This window comes from Mytilus galloprovincialis, chromosome 13, assembly GCF_965363235.1.
Source record: "Mytilus galloprovincialis chromosome 13, xbMytGall1.hap1.1, whole genome shotgun sequence".
NCBI classification, from domain to species: domain Eukaryota; kingdom Metazoa; phylum Mollusca; class Bivalvia; order Mytilida; family Mytilidae; genus Mytilus; species Mytilus galloprovincialis.
Genome location: NC_134850.1, coordinates 51,037,762 through 51,059,306, shown reverse-complemented (window position 1 = coordinate 51,059,306; position 21,545 = coordinate 51,037,762). Strand labels below are relative to the sequence as shown.

At 30.6% G+C, this 21,545-nt stretch overlaps 1 protein-coding gene across 6 annotated transcripts in view; it reads left to right on the top strand.

The window, feature by feature from the left end:
* Positions 1-21,545, top strand: part of LOC143056610 (uncharacterized) — a 91,022-nt gene that overhangs the window by 15,262 nt on the left and 54,215 nt on the right. For 2 of the 6 annotated variants that reach the window (XM_076229728.1, XM_076229724.1), the window contains exons 2-11: positions 3,469-3,532; positions 5,319-5,405; positions 7,724-9,417; positions 11,851-11,983; positions 12,304-12,440; positions 14,039-14,264; positions 14,901-14,986; positions 17,855-17,887; positions 19,020-19,133; positions 20,052-20,138. In XM_076229728.1, coding sequence (XP_076085843.1) covers positions 7,829-9,417; positions 11,851-11,983; positions 12,304-12,440; positions 14,039-14,264; positions 14,901-14,986; positions 17,855-17,887; positions 19,020-19,133; positions 20,052-20,138 — 2,405 coding nt within the window. In that variant the 5' untranslated portion in view covers positions 3,469-3,532; positions 5,319-5,405; positions 7,724-7,828. Of the gene's footprint in view, positions 1-3,468; positions 3,533-4,511; positions 4,572-5,318; positions 5,406-5,548; positions 5,749-7,723; positions 9,418-11,850; positions 11,984-12,303; positions 12,441-14,038; positions 14,265-14,900; positions 14,987-17,854; positions 17,888-19,019; positions 19,134-20,051; positions 20,139-21,545 lie in introns of those variants that run through there. The other 4 variants (XM_076229725.1, XM_076229726.1, XM_076229729.1 and 1 more) reach the window with 4 other exon arrangements.

The window sequence follows — 21,545 nt, the reverse complement described above, 5'->3', positions numbered from 1 at the left end:
TTCATAGACATCCAAGTTTCAGTTTACCACTCACTTTGTTCTTTTTGATGACTTCCTATATTTTACTTAATAACATATTAAATGCTACCCTAAGCAGTGAATATAGACCTAGTTTATGGGACAAATTGAAGTGTAAATCTATATTTTATTATGTATCGCCCCATAAAATCAAGGGAGTAATATTATTATGTTGAATGCAATATAGACTCAATATTGAAGAGATTTAAAGGTCTTAGCAGGTTTATAATTCAAACAAGGTGGGGTAATACCTATAAATTTTATATATATCTGATATGAAATTTTATCATTGTGAACTGAATGTATATTGCTTTTCAATGATAGCAACCTGAAGATTTCTCTCTTTTTTATGAAGAGCATTTTGGTTGTTTAGTTACATTTTTGAGTGAAATATATCTAAAGTACAAATGTATATAGTTAAGTGGGATACAGTATTTTTTTAAGCATTTACACTTTTGTACTCAAATCTCTTAAAAAACTAGAAGGTAATGAAAAAAAAGACAGAACAAAAGTTGAGATTGCAGTACCTACATATGACTAATATGTGATTGTATTGACAGTACCATTCTCATTGTTGAAGGTTTATTAGAAATGGATTTGATATGACTGTTCAATGATAAGGTACTGCTTTATAGTCTTAAACTTTAAATTTTCACACAAGATAGTTTGGTAGCTCAATACTTCCAATTTGCCATGATTAGATTTTTCCCTTCACGGTCACCTTTGTCTTTTATTCTAGTAGTGCCTGCATATGTTTTTTTAAACTTTTGTATTGTTGACCTACTTTTGATGAAGTTGCAGTCTTAGGAAACTTCATAAAAGTGTTATGGAAACAAAGGAAAATTGAGATATACATTAGGGAAGCAATATGTTGAATGTCCAAGTGGACATATAATATTTTTTGGTAATTTCTGGGTGACTTATGGACTTTCAGACTGATTTTTCAATCACTTTGACTGACCAACTCTGACAAATATTGACCACATTTACTTGCTAACTGCAGTGGGGATGTTGTAATGTTGACATATACTTGATCAATTCTACTGTGACTGAGTGGTCTAAGTAATTCATCTTCAGTATCACAAGATTGTCAACACTAAAGTTGTGAATTCAAACCCCAAGAGTGGCAGGTGGGTTCTTCACCAGTCTTGATTGACTAGGAATGTCTGTTTTCCTACAATAGGGCAGTGGTTCTCAACATAAATAAAAATGCCATTACTTAGTCACAATTATGACAGTTGTTATCCATTTCTTTGATGTGTTTGAGCTTTTGAATTTGGTTATGATTAGGGACTTTCTGTTTTGAATTTTCCTCTAAGTTTAGTTTTTTTGTTATTTACTTTTTTTCCCCTCTGGTCCCAATTATACCTAGGGGGAGCATATACAATTATACCTAGGGGGAGCATATATAATGCTGAAAATAGTGTTAAGCACCATCAATCAATCTATCAATCAATTAATTCTACAATTACAATATCATTCAAGATACAGGCTCTCATTTCATTTAGTGTGAAAAGGGGTCAATGAACTAGGAAGTAAAGTCCAAAGTCCAAAACAGTTGACCTATTTTCTTTGGTTACATCTTCTGATATCAGACTCGGACTTCTCTTGAACTTCTCTTGAACTGAATTTTGATGTGCGTATTGTTATGCATTTGCTTTTCTGCATTGGCTAGAGTTATAGGGGGAGGGTTGAGATCTTACAAACATGTTTAACCCCGCCGCATGTTTGCGCCTGTCCCAAGTCAGGAGCCTCTGGCCTTTGTTAGTCTTGTATTATTTTAACTTTTAGTTTTTTGTGTACAATTTGGAGTTTAGTATGGCGTTCATTATCACTGAACCAGTATATAATTGTTTAGGGGCCAGCTGAAAGACGCCTCCGGGTGCGGGAATTTCTCGTTGCATTGAAGACCTGTTGGTGACCTTCTGCTGTTGTCTGCTCTATGGTCGGGTTGTTGTCTCTTTGGCACATTCCTCATTTCCATTCTCAATTTTATACTATAATGGTTTACTTTTTTTTTAAATTGTTATTTGGATAGAGAGTTGTCTCATTGGCACTCACACCACATCTTCCTATATCTATGATTTCAAACATCAAGTAAACAAATCCATCATTGATGCTTTATTTGGACAATTCTTGTCTTGGATATAGCCCCTTCCAGTATATTAAAAGTACAACATACATTTACAATGTGATTTAACGGAGACACTTACAAGTCAACCTCAATGAACTGTTTATTCAAAATGTTCAAAAGACACTAAGGATGTTACAAACCCACTATCTACTTTAAACGTCCAGCTAATCCACTTTTGTAGTGACCACACTTCTCTCGTACCAAAATTTAATAAGCTTAATTTAGATAAATCTTTAGTATCTATAGCCAGAAAAGATTGGAAAAGTTGTTTAAAGATCCTAATTATCGCAGCTCTTTAAGATTTGAATTAAAAGACGACTTAGTTATCATGTTAAGAGATTATAACGGAAATTTAAAATTGGTTTTGGATATTAAGTATGATTGTCAACACTGATTTCAAATATCTTGACTTGAATAGAATCAATATAGAGGACATTACGAAATTGTTTAAGTTTATAGTCAGCAATTTTAAACCACAACTCCAAACATTGCTTTGTTTTTACTCTACACAGGACTTATAACTTTATAGCATGATAAATATTAAGTACAATAGTTTGTGGTGACTGATACCATTTTTCATTTTAGATTTTTTACATAATTAGAAATATGCTATAAAATGAGTAATTCGTGTTCCATGGATCCATGAACATACATAGGTGTCTTTTTTTTTGTCCAGAGATCCTTAGTGTGGAATTAATTTTTAGAAAAGGGGTTTTGAAATTTGTTGTTCATCAAAATATGGTACATCCAATTCAATGACAACCGTACCCCTTTTTTGATGGTAATGTATACAATGTTCTAATTAAGCTATGAAGTTTAAATCTAGTGTGATACTATTTCACCTCATCTTCTTCAAACGGTTTGAACTTTTATATCTTCATAATTTATCTCAGAAAAAACTTTCAATCCTTATTGTTAATTATTGAATTTAAACTGTACATTGTCCATGGTTTCTTAGTGAAAAAACAATTGGCAATCGTTTGGTAGTTTTATAACTATTTAAACTGAATTGACAATGGATTACATCAATATTCATGACACAAAGACATATATTAAATTTCAAATTTCATTTGCAATAAGATAAGATAAATAATTTATATAATAAAACAAATTGAATGCATTGGTCTGAAATTAAATATATTTAGTGTTATGAGTACTTTCTTAATGTTATCATGTATAATCACATGATTGTCATTGAATTAATATTGTCTCTCATTTGTCCTGTTCATCTATCGGTCACAAAAAATGCTTGAATATAACCCTCAAATATTGAATATGAGACTAAATTGGAACTAAAATATACTATTGTTTTCCAGATATTATATACCAAAATGATCACCAACAAGAAATACTAGAACAGCATTGAACACAAACTACCAGGTATGTTTATTTAGAGTTAGTAATTGTTTCTGGTAGAAAATGTTCAAAACAAATACAGTCATACACAAAAAAAGTAATTTTGTAGTTAAATATATCCAAAATCATTCCATACCCTGATGTTATTTTTTAAAAGGCAAGCAACACAACATTATTTTGGTTAATATTATCTTGAAAATTGAAAGTTCAAATAGATATAAGAAGATGTAGTATGAGTGCCAATGAGACAATTCTCAATACAAGTCACAATTTGTAAAAGTAAACCATTATTGGTCAAGGTATGGCCTTCAACACGGAGCCTTGGCTTACACTGAACAGCTGTAAAGGGCTCCAAAAATGACTAGTGTAAAAACCATTCAAACAGGAAAACTAACACTCTAATCTATATAAAAAGCGAGAAACAAGAAACACTTATGAACCACATCAACAAACAACAACCACTAAACAACAGGCTCCTGACTGGTTTAAACGTTTAAACAATTTAAAGCTTTCTTTGTTTGTTACAAATTAAAAAGTTTTAACAAAAATTCTGGAAAGTGTGCAAAAGTAACAAATTTATCAAGAAGCCATTATTTAACAGATGTATTGATGGGCCATATAAAATAGTAGATGTGGTATGATTGCCAATTAGACAACTATTTACAATAGTAAAAGTTATGTGGATGTAAGCAATTATGGTCACCTTACAGCCTTCATCAATGAGTAAAACCCATACATATCATGACAAAATTTTAACCAAAGGAAAAAAGCTATATCCTGATTTATGGCGTACAATAAATAAATTAAAAAAAAACACAGCTTCAAAACTGAAACTGCTAGCACTAACCTTACTGAAGGAACTAAGGTTCTTATTTTGATAAAAAATGAAACAAAAGCTGCATAAAAAAAAATTGAAACGTTTCACTTTCTTGTTCGACCCATTATATTGGTAGTTCTTAAAATTAAAACTCTGTATATGGCCCTTTTGGCCGTTTTTTATTAGTAGATCCACACAGGCAATTAACAGAGACATGGCATTATATCAACTCAAAACTTTATAGTGGTATGAAATACGTAACATGGACATTACTTGGTGTTTTATTGTATTTTAGTGGTCAGACTGTTTATAAATCTTTCTGGACAATTCTATAGCTTTTGACCAACTGAGTTAAATGTTAAAGTAGCTATGTCATTATATGATAATAAAACGACAATGCCAATATTTTTTGAAACTCTATGATGGTTTAAATAGATTGTTAATGCTACAGTCGTTTTAAATTTCAATTAGTATATTAATTTACCATTAAATCTTTTATGCAAATGATATGTAGAATTTGACATCGGTTGCCGACATACGGTAGGTTATCTGTTAGATGAGTGACAAAATTATCGCGCCTGTTGAAAAGTACTATTTAAATTTGGTGAGCCATGGTTTGATATGATTTTTGATCTAACAGTAAAATATTTCACAGGTCTAGTCATGTCAGTATGTAAGGCATTAGTACTATTTTTCGATATTTAAACGGATGAAAAGATTAATCAACATATCTACATTGAAAGCAAATTGGCTATATGTGATTTTTTCAATTTCGGGGATTAGCTAATCTTTTGGATTTAATATTTTACCTTGAGGAATTAGTAATTATGATTAATTTATTAAACCTGGAATACACATAATTATTTAGAAAATATTTTCTTTAGGATTTATATTCAGGTGGAGTTAAATACAAGATTTGATTTCTGTTGAAGAGACATTTTTTGTTTTATACTGCCAAGTAAAATCTTTAATAATAAATTCATGGATTTATAGGTACACAGAAGTCCTTCTAATGAGAGAAAGTTTGATGGAAATTCGGCAGATTTAGTTTGGATTTTATAATCACCGGGCTTTTGACAGGTAAGTGGAAATTCAAAGACACTTTTATACGTTATTTAAAAATTTAAACTGACAATAATAGAAGTATGTATACCAAGTGACTTTGTTGTTTAATATGCGATAAGATTTAAAGAAATTTTCACTTAAAAGAAAAACACTGTTTTGTTCAAAATTTGAAAAGAGAATAAAAACAGTAAAAGTGTATGTGTTTAAAGTTTTCACAGATGGGTAAACAGTTTGTTTTGTCGGACAAACTATGGAATTGTTTTAGCACAGGACGCTGAGTGTCATTTACATAGACTTGTATTGTTCTAAAGTTATTGACTAATGTTCGTGAATGGAGAACACACGATTATTTACATAGGTAAAAAATCAATGTTTCATTGAAAGTTATTTTATTCACATATATTGACTTTTAAAACTTTTCATAATTGATAAGTTATTGAAATAGTGTAATCAAATTCAATTATGATGGAATGCACATGTTTTAACTGGAATGTACAATAAATTGGTAAGTGACATAATTGTTACGATTTTCAAATGACATATACACATATATATATAGATATAAGAAAATGTGGTATGAGCGCCAACGAGACAACTCTATCCAAGTCACAATATGCAAAAGCAAACCATTATAGATCAAAGTGCTGTGTTTAACACAGAGTCTTGGCTCACACCTTAGTTTTAAGCTTTATAAGTTACATTATATACTGTAAGCTACATTGTTTTCATTAGTAGAAAAATTACGTTTACAATATGAAATTATTATATGTATTTCCCTGTATCAGTTGTTATTATTCTGAAAAAGTTAAGAGTGGGTTGAATCTATTGTTACTGGTTGTCAGTCAGTTCATATCAAAGAACACATGCAAAATTACTTCAAGGTGTCCATATAGTAGGTGACCTATAGCAAGTCAAAATTACTTCAAGGTGTCCATATAGTAGGTGACCTATAGCAAGTCAAAATTACTTCAAGGTGTCCATATAGTAGGTGACCTATAGCAAGTCAAAATTTCTGCCTCTATCCAACAAACCTTATCTCACCTTTATACTGATTGACTACTTTGTCGGCCTTCTTACCAACTTTGTTGTTATATTTGTTTTGTACTGAAAAGGAATAAAATATTTACCACTGGACATTAAACTGAAAAAATATCAATCAATCAAGTTAGTATTTGAGGAAAAGGCATAAACATTTTTTTTAAGTGCAAATGTGTTATCCCTCAGATTAAAATGCATTTTATTTATTATAAAAGGTGGCTGACTTGTGATAAAGGGAATCTACATAACAGAATGTTTAATAACTATAATTAAAAAAATAGAGAAAATAGATTGCCTGCGTAAGTTTAGACATGGTTAAAGCTTAGAACTTAACATATATTGTTCACATTACCAGATGAAATTGAGAGATAAAAGATTTTGTAAATTGAATCAATAGTTAATTAAATAGTAAGCTTTTCTTTCACCTTTCCGTGTAAGCCCAAACAATATAACATGCAACGCTGTAACAAAAGTTTAGGATTCTTAATGGTAATATTTCAGATCAATAACTAGAAGATTAAAATTAAAGGTATATAATTCTAATCCTCGTATATTACTTTTTATACTTGTCGGTTAGGAACCGTGGCAGGTATAAGATTTGGAGTATTTGATTATGATACACAAAGAGTACACAAAGTCTCAAAAGGCGTTTAAAACAAAATTGGCATTCTTAACAGAACTTTTGACACATTTGTTTCAAGTGCTGATTTGTGCAATTTAAAGTCATAGTGAGGGTAAAATATATCTGTGCTTAGAGAAATTCAAGTTGAATTATTATAGGCCCAAGAATGAGATAATAAAAATTTGGATTTCTTTTCTTTGTTTCTAATTTTTATATATTGAATGGTACAGTCAGATCTATGGACAAATTCAGAAATAGTATTGCATCTTGGAAAGGAATTGTTCTTGAAAATTGCTGATGTAATAATACATCTTTTTTTTAGTTGGAATTAGTTTATGTTTGTGATATCTTTGCCTTTTTTTTTTATAGTTATATTGAACTTTTGAGAAGGACAGTATACATATTTGTTTTTGTACATTCTGTATTGCCGTAAAGCTTGAAAAGAATTTGTCATGCAGAATTTCATTTTTCATCATTTTATTTTTGAAATTAATTTTTTATGTGCTTTTATTGTGAAAATCATCACCAATAACTATAGTTCTAATGTAGTGAAAATACATCATAGACATTGTTGGAAAAGACACTGCTTAAACACAAGAAAGCTTTATAAAGTGTTAATCTTGATAAATAGGATTTTATATTAAGACATTGATTATTTTTTTGTTTTTTGCAGGATACTATGGTGCTAATAAAAAGAGAATTCCTTTATGTCATGAAAATAAGAAAAGAACATGATAACTGTCAGCAAAAAAATGTAGATTAAATCAAAGATAAGAAAATGTATAAGGAAGACAAAAGATACCCGTTCCCTGATTTAAAGAAACGTCTTGATGGAGGGAAAACCTACATATCACACAGGAAGGACAGGGATCCAGTCAGTAAATTAAGTCATGGAATACGTCGTCTTGAAAATAGAATATATCGTTACGATGTAGAACAAAGGAGATTAATGGATGAAGAATTTGAAAATCAAGACTTTGTGCGGAAAAAATTACAATTCACGGATGATGAAGATGAAACAGGGTTGGATTTTACTGATAAAATTGCAGCTTTGAGGTCAATTTTAAAACGACCTCAAGGTCAAAATGATTACCAAAATGATGAAATAAATGGTGATGCCGATTTTGTTAGTCCAAGATTACTTGGTGTAGATGCTAAGAATAGTAAGAAGAAGAGAAGCCTACAAGAAAGACAAGAAGAGGGAAATGTAACGAAGAAACAAGTTGATGAAGAATTAGCTAAAATGTCGTATCAAAATTATGAAGCTATGCAACATCTAGAAAAATACTCCGGACTATTAACAAGTGTTGGTAATAAAATAAATAGGAAGAAAGATCCGTCACCCAAAACAAAACTAGTGCAAGATAACATGGAATTTGTTTTGAATGGAAAAGACAATCAGAAATTAACCTCAAACGGATTAGATTCAAAATTTAAGGATTTAGACCAAGTGCCTGAGCGTGATAAAGCGACTACTTGTATATATATTCATAATTATGAATCCTCTCCAAAGTGCCAAAATTGCCATAGTAATTTATTATGTAGGAATTGCCCTGATCATAGCAGATGCCATAACTGTATTCAAAATAGTTCCTATTCAAGTCGGCAAGGAAATTTGACTTGTCCAAAATGTTATGCTCCTTTACTTGAAAATGGTGCTTCTTTTGATAACCCTTTGAGTTCTAGTCAAAGGAGTTCAAAGTTCATTCAAAGTAATGTGCCTCATTTTGATCCTTTATGGGATGGAACAAGTTATGACGGTGAAAATCATAGGGGCAAGCATTTAAGTAAAGAGAAAAAGAGAAGTGACAGAAAAAATGATAAGGATTCTAGTCATGTGATTCAGAGCAATCTGAAGCAAAGGACATCTAGAAAAAGTAGTGAAAAATCACATAAATCAAAACACACTTTTGATAATGATTTAAAACAATGTGATCCAGGTGCTATGACACTTGATGATTTAAGGGAACCCCCTAAATCTGAAAAGCAGAGATACAATCAGAGAGAGAAATCAAAGACAAGATATTCATCTGTGGAAAGAAAAACTAAATCGAAAGCTAGGAAAAAATTAGAGGATGAATTTGAAAGTTCTGATTCTTCTCTCAAAGAAAATTTTCCTAATGGTAAAAAAATCAAAAGCGATGATTCTTCTAGTCATAAATCAAAGTTTTCTGATTCTCAAGAAAAAAGATTAAAATCAAAAGTTGAGGAATTATTTGGACTTCCTACTGGCGTGATTGACCTAAAAATTCCCAAGCATTTACAAAATAGTGGCCATGGAATATCTGAGGAAATTCAAAGGGAGAAAACCCAACATCTAGGACAGATGCCAAATGGATTACTTCCCCTTTCAGATAATGATGGCAGGTAAGTGAATATTGAAAGTATATCCAGATTGTATATGAAAGAGGGTCGTAGTGGGGGTACCTTCATCATGTTCATGATGAAAATCAGTAAAAATTCTTGCCAAATAAAGTCAATGGAAATTATTGGTGGATTACTAGCATGACTATAAAATGTACACTTCCATTTAGAGATAAAAAAAAATCGACTGATTTTAACAAATCACTTTAATAAATTTCCAAAAATTAAGGTAACGATAATTAATTGAGAACTCTGATGAATCACAATAAGAATATGTTGATGAGTCACGGTAAAATTTTAAACAATTTGATGCCTAAAATTCTGGTGGCCTAAAATTACTGTTTGATGCCAGAAAGGGCATTGATTATCTTATGATAGGTTGCTGATTGAAGAGACAACCAGAAATTTCTTTCAAATGTTTTATTCTGTAGTGTCAACCTTATTATTCAGCCAAAGTAGATGTTCCAAGTAGCTGTATAATACCATCTACATCTAGGGGACACTAAAAATGTTAAAAAAAAGCACTCCAGGGTTAATAATCATTTGTTAATTCCAACTCAATATCAAAAGCTCCCAAATTGTTATAAAACTATTTGAAATCTATTTATTTTCACGCTGTGTTGGAGACCCATTGGGCCTTCAGCTGGTTTCTGCTCGACGGTTGGGTTTATATTGACTATTTAACACATTCCCCATTTCCATTTTCAATTTTATTGAACAAAAATGTGACCAGGAATTCCCTGTGTCTAATTTACATGATAGATAAAAAATATAAACTTTAACAACAAAAACGTATACTTTATTACGATATTTTCTACTTCTCTTATGTAATGATCATGTAATTTTGATGAAAAAAAAATAAAGGAGTTATTCATGGGATAACCTATTTAGTGTCAATATATTATGATAAATATTTGGTTATACACGTACATATTTAGCTTTCTGATTAGACAGTATATGTGGTACATGTATTTTAAAAATAGTAAAGCAAACAAACTTTCAGTGGTTTAAATTGTGGAAAATTTAAACATAGTTAATATCAAAAGTGAAAATCTAACAATGACCTTGGGAGACGTTTAAAATATTGTGTATTTGCATTATAAGCATGATTAGTAATAAAAGAAAGTTATCAAATGTACATTTTTCACCTATTCCTTATAAAGGTATTTTAGGAATTCAATGTGTCAACAAAACTTTTAAGAAAGCATCTGATTTATGTTTAACTTATGTGCTCAGCAATTAAATCATTAGAATTTTGAAGCCTTAGGAATGACAGGGGCAGTACTATATAGTTATTATCATTATGTGCAGGTTACCTCAGAATAAGACCCCAACAGATTCAAGTCTGTCTTGTCATTTTCAAAAAGAACTGGGAGAACTCAACTGACCAACACATCTAGTTGCCAATACTATTAACAATCCTATTCTTGGTCTGTTTATTATAATCTGTGTGGAAGAAATTTCAATTGCTTTTAACTTCTCGAATATAGTTTTCTTATATTGATGATTATAAAGAGAAATATTATTGACATATATGTGCAAATAATTACATCAATGAGGTGGGGGGGGCCTTGGTGGCCAGTCAACACTGAGGTTGTGTATTCGAACCCTGCTCGTGCGGATGCACTCAACTCCAATATTAATTGACTATCGAAGGTCAGTGATTTTCTCTGGGCACTCCTGCTTCCTCCACCAATAAAATCTGGCCGCCATGAAATAGCCACTAGGTGGTGCTTAAAAGTGGCCTACAAAACAAAACAAAAATTAAAATATATCAATGAGGCAGACCCTCCATCTGAAAATCAAAAGGTCAACATACAGTTTCCAATAATGAACACTTGTCTATGCAATGTTTCAAGCCTTGAACTGTCAATAACTTAAGTTTGGGTCTAATTTAAACAGAAACTTTCACTGATCTGCATTCAACACCAAAGTCTCAAATTGACAAAATAAAGAAAAAAACATTGAGATGTGACATAAAACAATTATTAACGAGCTTCTTGATGTAATATTCTTCTTGTTTAAAGATTGAATAGAAGGAATATTTTGTAGTAGCTTCCTACTGACTTTTACAAGAATCAAATTAATTGATCTTTCTTTGTTTTCTTAGATTCACCATAATACTTGAACTTATTCAATTTCATTTGATACCAATTTGCGAGAATAACAAATTTGAAATATTCAAAGAAGTACCAATTTCTATAGGTTGCATGTAGACTTTGGCACAACCACAAAATCAATTATCCATACAGATACAATTTTTCTTAAATCTACTAATATTGGTACTCTCAAAAATGAATGAATCCACAGTTTTGCTCATAAAATCCTGTAAGAAATAACTGAAAATATGAAAAATCTGTTGTCTAAATTATGATAGTTGTTTGAATTAACTGACTATTTTATATTTGTGTACAATTTGTTTCGATTTTATTTCAGGCTGTCAGATGGTATTAGTATTGATGGTTCCAATAAGTCATCTGGTTCCCAGTCCTCAACTATCCTGGCCGTAGAATTGCTACGGAAACTGTACAATGTAGATACAAAAACCAGGGAAGAGCTGATATTGAAGGTAATAAAAAAACCAGAGAATAACAAATATTCAATACAAGTTCAACTGTTTTTTCTATCCCCTGCATGTTGTGTTGAAGGCCCTGGGGATATGTTTATGCTCTTCATCCATTGGATACACATCAATACTCTGCGACCAATAGACATGACCATTTTTGTATAACAACATTAACATCTTTTGACTGCAAGTTCACTTGTTTGCCAATATTTGTCTTATAAATCTGAAACCAATTTGGTGTTGCCCACCCAATGAGGGCAAGTTGTTTTATTTTGTCATTTACATATTATTAAGTCTGACAGATTTATCTTTATTTTTTGCAGGCAAAATGTTTTAGAAGATGGTTGGAGAATGTAAGAAGTTCTGCATTGAAGGGTCATGGGGTCAGCTTGGAGAATGTAAATTCTACTGAGCATGCTCAGTTGATAGAGACAGCAAACTATGGTGTTTGTTTACAGAGGTAATGTTATAGATCATTTAGACAACAGATCAAGATTGGGTCACACACATTTTTTTATTAGCTAAACAAATTTGAATATTAAAATGATTGTAAATTCAGAAATGTATGCCTGCATTTATTATTGTGAATCACTGATTACTGTTAAAATGCATTTTCTAATTAATGTGATTACAAAAAGTTTGTAACTGAAAATGCAAGATTTCAGTATTGCAAACCTGACTGTCACATTATTCAGCTTGATAAAAGCATCTCAGCAATTCCCGAAATTTACTGTAATTTACAAGGAAAACTGGGATCTGGTTTAAATGGATTATAACTAGCCAGAAAGACTAATGATCTACCTAAAAAATGTAATGATTTGGTGGACAAAATTGTTTTGGATTTGTAACAAAATTGTTTGAAACATTTTAAGTAATTATGTAACAAAAATTATATGAATTATTATGTAACAAAAGTTTTTATGAATATGTAACAAAAAATATGATCAAGCCATTTAACATATTATAATTTATCTACCAAAAGTATTATATACTATTATGTCACAAAGTCATGATAAGGCAAATATGTAATATAAATAATTTGAATTGAGAATGGAGAAAAATCGTCAAAGAGACAACAACCCTGGACATAAGAGCATGAAAGACCACCAAAAAAAAATATTCTGAGTAAACCTTACCAATAAAATGGTGTAGATTGGCTGTCGCAAAAGTTTCAAGCTTTTGTTGAATACCTGCCTCTTTGGGCATAATATTTTGAAAACAATCAACAAAGTTTGAAAATCAGATAAACTATATAACTTTTGATGTTTTTTCTTTGAGCATATCTAAAAATTGTATCTATTTTTTTGAATATTCGACAAGAGGCAAGCAGCTTATTACCATACTTACTGCAATGTGATAAAACTGTTAAAATAGACTTACATTGTAAGATTATCACAAAAATTTGGCTTTCCTAAAGACTATGCCATTTTGTTTGAGATAAAACTATGAAAATTTTTGCTAATGCAAAAATTACATATCTGTCATCCGTGTAAATAAATAACCACACAGGTTAAAATTCTGAGGTCTTTTCACATGATTCAAGGGGAAACCATAACATTCAGATTAAAAATGATATTTTTAGATGCTAATGCAACAACAAACTATACATTATTAGAAAATGATTATAAGGACTTATTCTGAATAGACCTGATAATGAAATTTTACATGAGGCTTTGATGGCAATACGTTCATTGACAAACACATGAGAAAGCAACAGCCTCATGCCCCATGGCTATTGTAACAGATGCGACAAAAACTGGCAAGAGACAGTTATATAGAACTTGACTCTGTCATGATACAAATTTTGCTTCATAAATGTATGAAAAAAGCTGCTGTAACAATAATTTTCTTCAGTCAATTCATAAAAATATATTTAAACAACAAATACTGGTATTTATATCTTTTTGAAATTTTACCGCTACAAATAAAAAAAAGGAGATGTCAGGTAAAGGTTAATGAGACAGGAATAAACATTATCGAGAAAAGTGCTCTGATTGCAATAAATAAATCAGTTCTTGTATGCAATGTAAATTAAACAAATCATATTAACTTTTACAGGGCAGAAATTTTCAACAGAGAGCATCTATTAAAACGGATGCTTAAAAAATGGAGACGGAGATGGATTTCCCATGCTGGAGAAAGAGCTGCTTATACTCTCCACAAACAACATACTCTAAGGAAAGGAATGAATGCCTTTAAATGGGCGATAAGTAGATCTAGAATACAGATAGAGATTTTACAATCCAGGGCTAGAGGTGCTCTCATCAATGCAACATTTATTAAGGTGAGCTTGATTAGAATGGAGGAGGCTTCTGAAAGGGAACTTTGGGAAAAATAACCTTATTGGAGAAATATATGAACTTGTCGCTTGTACATTTATCCAAAATCAATCATTTGGATACGTTTGATTATGTACAAAATTGGATATCTAATTCATTAATGTCCTTATTGAAGAAATATATGGACTTGTCGCTTGTACATTTATCCAAAATCAATCATTTGGATACGTTTGATTATGTACAAAATTGGATATCTAATTCATTAATGTCCTTATTGAAGAAATATATGGACTTGTCGCTTGTACATTTATCCCAAATCAATCATTTGGATATGTTTGATTATGTACAAAATTGGATATCTAATTCATTAATGTCTATTTTTCCCATGAGAATAAGGTTTTCAGTGAGGAAGTTAAGATTTTTTCATACTTGTTTAAAGATGCACAAGTTTCCATTATTAAGAAAATTTATGAAAAGCTAGCCGGACTTAAAGTCACAGAGGTTGATATTAAGCCATGAAGCTATAATTTTTTTTAAATGATTATTTCTCTAGTTTAAAGCACCACCCCATGAATACCATTTTAAATACATGAAATATAGTTTCCCCCTTTATTTTATTGAATAAATATGTATAATTTCAGTGGAAGACAAGAGCTGAAGCTAATATAAAGATGAGACTGGAGATGTCATTTGCAAGATGGCGTGTATTTACGTCAGAATCACAAAAGTAAGTCTAAGTTCACATTCTTCAAATATTCACAATCTTTTGTATTTTATTATGTTACCTTTAATGGTCTAATACAACTTTGTAATAATTATCGACATTTGAATATTTTATAACATGAAAGTATTGCAGTGATGATTTGATTTTAATTTTCTTTATATGTTACTAAAAATTAAAAATCAATTTTAACCATCAATATTGCTTAAATTATATACAAACTACTAATAGTCTTCATAAAGATATATATTTTTCATGCTTGACCTAACATTTTAGCTTCCTTTCTCATGAACATAAGAGATCTTTGTAGAAAAGGATAGAAAGGGGTTTCATCCCAAATCCTAGAAAAATAAATGCTGAATCCAAAATTCCTGGCCTTGAGGAAGATAAATTTTATTCTGACCTTTTGACATTGCTGAAATAATTTGAAAAGTGTCACTCAAAACTTAATTTAATTGGACCTTGTGTGGTTTATCTAAATATATGTTAATAAATTAATGGATCCAACATATTTTACTTTATTTTAATGCTTTCTTGGTAAAACATTATTTAGTCAGTCATAAAATTAGATGCATATAATTATTTTCCAGTAGGTTTAAAATTCACAAGTATGTAATTATACCTAATCTAAAAGAATTAAAATTAGGTTCCATTTGATCTGAAATAGTTTACAGACTTTTAAAATACTCATTAAAATGGTTTAAGTTTACATACAGTAAATATACACCTCTTCAAATAGTCAATATGAAAAAATACATATCAGATTTTGTTGGCTAGTCTATTATTATTAGTTTAAAAAAGACATATTAGTTAACTTTTTTTCTTGCAGTTTTGAGAAACAATAAATTTTGAAAGGTCTCTAGGAGAAGATATGATAAAAGCAACTAACTGTCTCTTGAAATTACAGCTTTTACATTAATGCTAGCAAGACAAATCTTTGTTTGGCTTGCTTGCTTTGTGTGTATTAATGTTTGCTCAAGCATGGCAATTAAGATAGGCGGGGCTTCAGCTTGTATACATCATACTTAAATTTTATTGGACGTTACGTTTGAGGTTTAGGACACTTAAATTTAAAACATCACATGACAAATATTCTCACATGTTTCCTCACCTGTAAAAATACAATAATTGGTCAATGAAAGAAAAATATAAACTTAATATTGTTTTTTTTTATAACATATCAATCTATTAGTTCAGTTGTTTCCGTGTCTGCCCTTTCATTTATGTAACTCAAAACAAAATTCCAATAAATGGGTAACAATTGTATCGAAAAGAGAAAATCGAGTGCACCTTTTTTTATGTTAGGGTGTGTTTGAGATGAATATTTTGTCTTGAAAACGTACAAAGGAAGAGTATTTGATACATCATCTCGCTTCAGATTCTATCATTTTTATATAGCAAAGCTACAGATTGACTTTATAACATAAAAAAATCACAATACTAAAAGATGAAATGTAGGGGTCAAGTGAAATACCTATCCAATTATTCACAAAATCAGAGTAGGTGTGTTCGAATAGCTATTTTACTAAAAGTATTTGACGACAATCTTTAACTTGGATGATGAAAATGCATATGTTTGAAAAAAAAATGGTTTCCATTTCTACGATTGTGAAAATGAACTGCCGTAATGGGGAGATAATTTTGACGAAGTAGAATCCTGACTGTATTGTATATTTACAGGTAAGGAAACATGTGAGAATATTTGTCATGTGATGTTTTAATTTTAGTGTCCTTAACCTCAAACATAACGTCCAATAAAATTTAAGTATGATGTATACAAGCTGAAACCCCGCCTATCATAATTGCCATGCTTGAGCAAACATTGATACAAACAAAGCCAGCAAGCCAAACAAAGATTTGTCTTGCTAGCATTAATGTAAAAGCTGTAAAAAAAACTTGTAAATTCTTTAATTCTTTCAAAATTCTGCTTTCCTAAGTTAATAGCATTGTTCTGTGATATACGTATATTTTCTTAAAGTGAAAGTTATTTCCAAGACTTGGTGCAAGGGTAAAGGCATTTTTATGCCCCATTTATGGGCATTATGTTTTCTGGTCTGTGTGTCTATTCATTTGTTCGTCCGTCTGTTCATCCGTCTGTCCCACTTCAGGTTAAAAATTTTGGTCGAGGTAGATTTTAATGAAGTTGAAGTCCAACCAATTGAAACTTAGTACATGTGTTCCCTATGATATGATCTTTCTAATTTTAATGCCAAATTATAGTTTTTACCCCATTTTCACAGTCCACTGAACATAGAAAAGGATAGTGCGGATTGGGCGGGGCATCCATGTACTAGAGACACATTCTTATTTAAAAATATTTTGCAGGAAAAGGATAATGTTTTAATTAACCATCTGTAATGATAAAATAAGACAGTGCTTTGAATAATCTGTGAGCTTGGATTTTTTTTCTTCAAAATTCTTGATATCATATTTTTGTCAATCATTTTTGTCTTGCCTGTGATGAAACTCGCAAAATACATAACATGGATTACAATCTGATTGTGCCGTAATCTATTTGTGCAAATATCTATATTTCAGGGGTAAGAAGATCAAGATGCTTAGTATCTTGTATACAGATGCCTTATGTTACAAAGTTTCAGGCTGACATTTGTCTGTTGTCCTTGACCTCATTTTGATGGTTGTATGTCTGTCAGGCAGGGTATTTCTGATCTTGACCTCACAGTCATGGAACATTGATAATGTAAAGTTGATGTGATACTTAAAGGAAAACCTTTTTCTTTTAGACTTTCAACTTAAAATCAATTATGGTCAATAAAGCAGGCATGACATCTCAGTGTGTGCACTCTTCTTTATTTTTCAAGCTATCTTTTAAAATAACTAATTCTATGTGTATCAATAATTTAACAATTTTAGAAAGGACCTTAAATTTAATGTGGAGCTTTCATTGTAAGTATATCCTTGTTGGTAACCCTGGGTAAAATGGCGAAATCATATGGGAAAAGGAAACAATTGTTTTATATAACACTGTGTGCTTTTATTGTTAATACACTTAATATTATAAGGTAGGATGCATGTTTTTATCTTATATTAAAATAAGAAGATGAGGTATGATTGCCAGTGAGACAACTCTTAACCAGAGACAAAATGAAATATAAGTTAACAATTATAGGTAGTTAATAAATTGAAACAAAGGGAAAACAACTTTAATGATATCATCTGACAATATTGTGTTACTTAAAACAAAGATTCAAATAGTTAGATACTAAACTGAATTACTCTAATTGTATTTGCATAAATCTTAGATTTCTCTAAGTTTTGAACCTATGCATTGAAATTATTCTTTGTATATGATATAGGATATTATGATGACAAGATCTGTGTATCAACTATTGCTGAAGTGCTGAAGCATAAAATTTCAGCATTTTTCAAATTAATAATTTTGAAAAGGAAAATATTTCTCCTAAAATTACAAGTTGGAATCTTGACAAAGGAGACCTACTTATACCCAATTTAATGGTTAAAAAGGTTTTTGAATATGAAATCACCAGGGGTATTTTATAAATTTAAATCCATCATTGTATACATGAAAAGGTAAACTTATATATGATATGGATAATTTGTTTATCATAAACCTACCGGTAACTAAAAAGTATTCAGTATAATTTTCTGTCTTATATCAAAATGTACTGAATCGTATTTTTTTAAAGTACTTTCGACATTCCAGAAAATAGATTTTGGATGAATAGGTTCATATATATTTCTATTTACAAATGTAAAAAATCACATAAAATAGGATTGCAATAGGAATGTTAGAAAACTTAATTTCAGATTAAGATTCCATCAGCTATCTTCTCAGGCTCATTTCATGAGGTGTCTGAATTTCTTTATAGATAAAAACATACACAAAGCATACATTTGATTAGATATATCAAAATTTTAATAATATGAAATATGATTTTCAAGTCTTGACTTTATATCTGTGACCATGACTTGTAAACATTATATAGCTCAGTGATACATTTGAATTAAAATAACATTAAATTCAACACCAGCTGATTGTTTCTATTAATTTCTTCAGAGTGAAAAGACTAAGAAATGCATTGGACAAAAAGTTACTACATCAGTCATTGTACCAATGGAGTTGTCGATTCCAGATGAGACTGAAAGAAAATGCGGCAGATCATTATTTCAGGTTTGTTATAATTAATTTGAATTATAGAAGAGTATAGGTAAAGATTGAGGTCGCAGCATCCCATCAACACAAGATCCTTAAAATAGACTTAGAGAGATCACCATACCCTCTTTCACATGGACAAGTTTGTGAACTTTCGTATGACAGACTGTCAATTGCACTAAGCCTTGACAGGTGGCTAAATTCAGTAAAAATTATCAAATATCTTGGCTTTAGGTCATAAAACTTTGTAGTACCATTATTGTTTAAATACTTTGTGAATACTATTTTTTACCAACTCCTGTTCAAACATAAACTGCCTTATCTATCAAAAATAAGTGTACATGTATAATCAAAAACATTTTTATACCCCATTTATGGGCATTATGTTTTCTGGTCTGTGCGTCCCTCTGTCTATCTGTTCGTTTGTTCGTCTGTTTGTCTGTCTGTCTGTCTGTCTGTCTGTCTGTCTGTCTGTCTGTCTGTCTGTCTGTCTGTCTGTCTGTCTGTCTGTCTGTCTGTCTGTCTGTCTGTCTGTCTGTCTGTCTGTCTGTCCTGCTTCAGGTTAAAGTTTTTGGTCAAGGTAGTTTTTGATGAAGTTGAAGTCCAATCAGCTTGAAACTTAGTACACATGTTACTTATGATATTATCTTTTTAATATTAATACCAAATTAGAGATAATCTCCTATTTTCACGGTACACTGAACATAGAAAATGATAGTGTGGATGGGGCATCCATGGGGACACATTCTTGTTTCTTCAGAAGTAATGCTCTTTTGCATGGCATGAAATGTGCAATTCCAGTATTAAGCATTTCATGCAATTTGAAGACGGTTGAAACATTATCCTTATTCTCCTAGAAAAAGCCCATCATAAATGAAAACTTTTGGTTGGATATTAATGTGTAAAAAGGTATTTTAAATGGTACTTTTATTTCAGGTCCTGTTTGTTACATCAAGCAGTAGAATATTGGAAACAGTTTACAACATCGTCTAAAGAGAAGAAATCTAAAATGGAGATTGCTATGTATGTATTATGTAAATATACCCCAGACTATCACAATTTGTCTATCCTTACAATATTATTTCTGAAATTAAACTTTGGTTTCCCAGATATTCAATTTTACGATTCCAGAATTTGTATTTGGAGACTCTTAGGTCCTTATTTTATTGTAATGATTTAGTTAACTTGACAAAACCTTTTTTTTTTTGCCTTTTTGGGAAAAATTCAAAGAGAGAAGAAAATTTGGGTAAGGTTCATTCTGCAAAAAATGTTGCTCATGTCTATATCTTTCAAGCAAGAAAACGTTGAAATAAACATCAAAGAATTTGTGAATTCTTTACTTTTATAGATAATAATTTGAATTAAATGTATATGATCTTTTCCAGGAAACATTTTGTGTAAGTTTTTAGGCATGTGAATGTTATACTGATCATAACAGTACTACCATGGAAATCTATTATACTCTATCTTTATCTTGCTCAATTATTTTACAGTCAAATTATCATTTATAAAAAGTGAAAGGATGTACAATAATTCTATGCCCATAAAAAATATGAATTCATATAAAGTTGTCTCCCTTTTTTTGTAGGAGGTAAGGCTCTCTTGTCATTTATTTTGGTTGATTTTTCATTCATTGTTATTTGTTTATTAAAAAGTTTAATAATCCAATGAAAATGAAAATTTATATGAATATATAGTATACAATCATTGAAGTTAAAAAAAAATTGACATCATAGGGTAGCCCACAGCTTCAATTTTGGTAGCCTATATAAATAGTTTTTTTTACAAGAAAAGCAGAAATTATAGTAGCCCATGCAACATTTCAGGGCCATTGGCAAGTGGGTCCCAGCTAATTTAAAACCATGGTCACTATGCTTCTTCAATGCAGTTCCTTTTACTTTGATCTCTTTACCTTTTTATTGTTATTTTGAATACATTTTATGCTTATCAAGGAAGAAATTTTGTATCCTCTGAGGTAGCATGGTATACGTGTATCTTTCTTATTCTAACTGGGTCAAGTTTTTCATCACAGTCAATTTCTTAGGAATCTATGGTAAAATCTTTATGATCTATCACCAGAAATCATCTTGTGTTGTACAGCAATATTTACATTTCTTTGACCTACATTTGATGCTTGAGTGACTCAATGATATCACAACACTATAGTCTTCTTGCATGGTACAATCCTGTTAAACAATGTCAAGGTCACTCCAAGTTTTTTGAAGACAAAAAATCTGTTACAAAATTGTTTGTTCAAATCTTATCTTAGTTTTCAGGTCTTTAATGATTTTAAACTTTGATATCAGGAATTGAAGTTAAAATCCACTCCTTAAATTGTGTAACCAATATATATAGAAATTTTAGTAGCTCACACCAAATTTAAGGGGTCATTGGCTAATTTCAAATCTTGGAGATCTTTTCCCTCTTGAA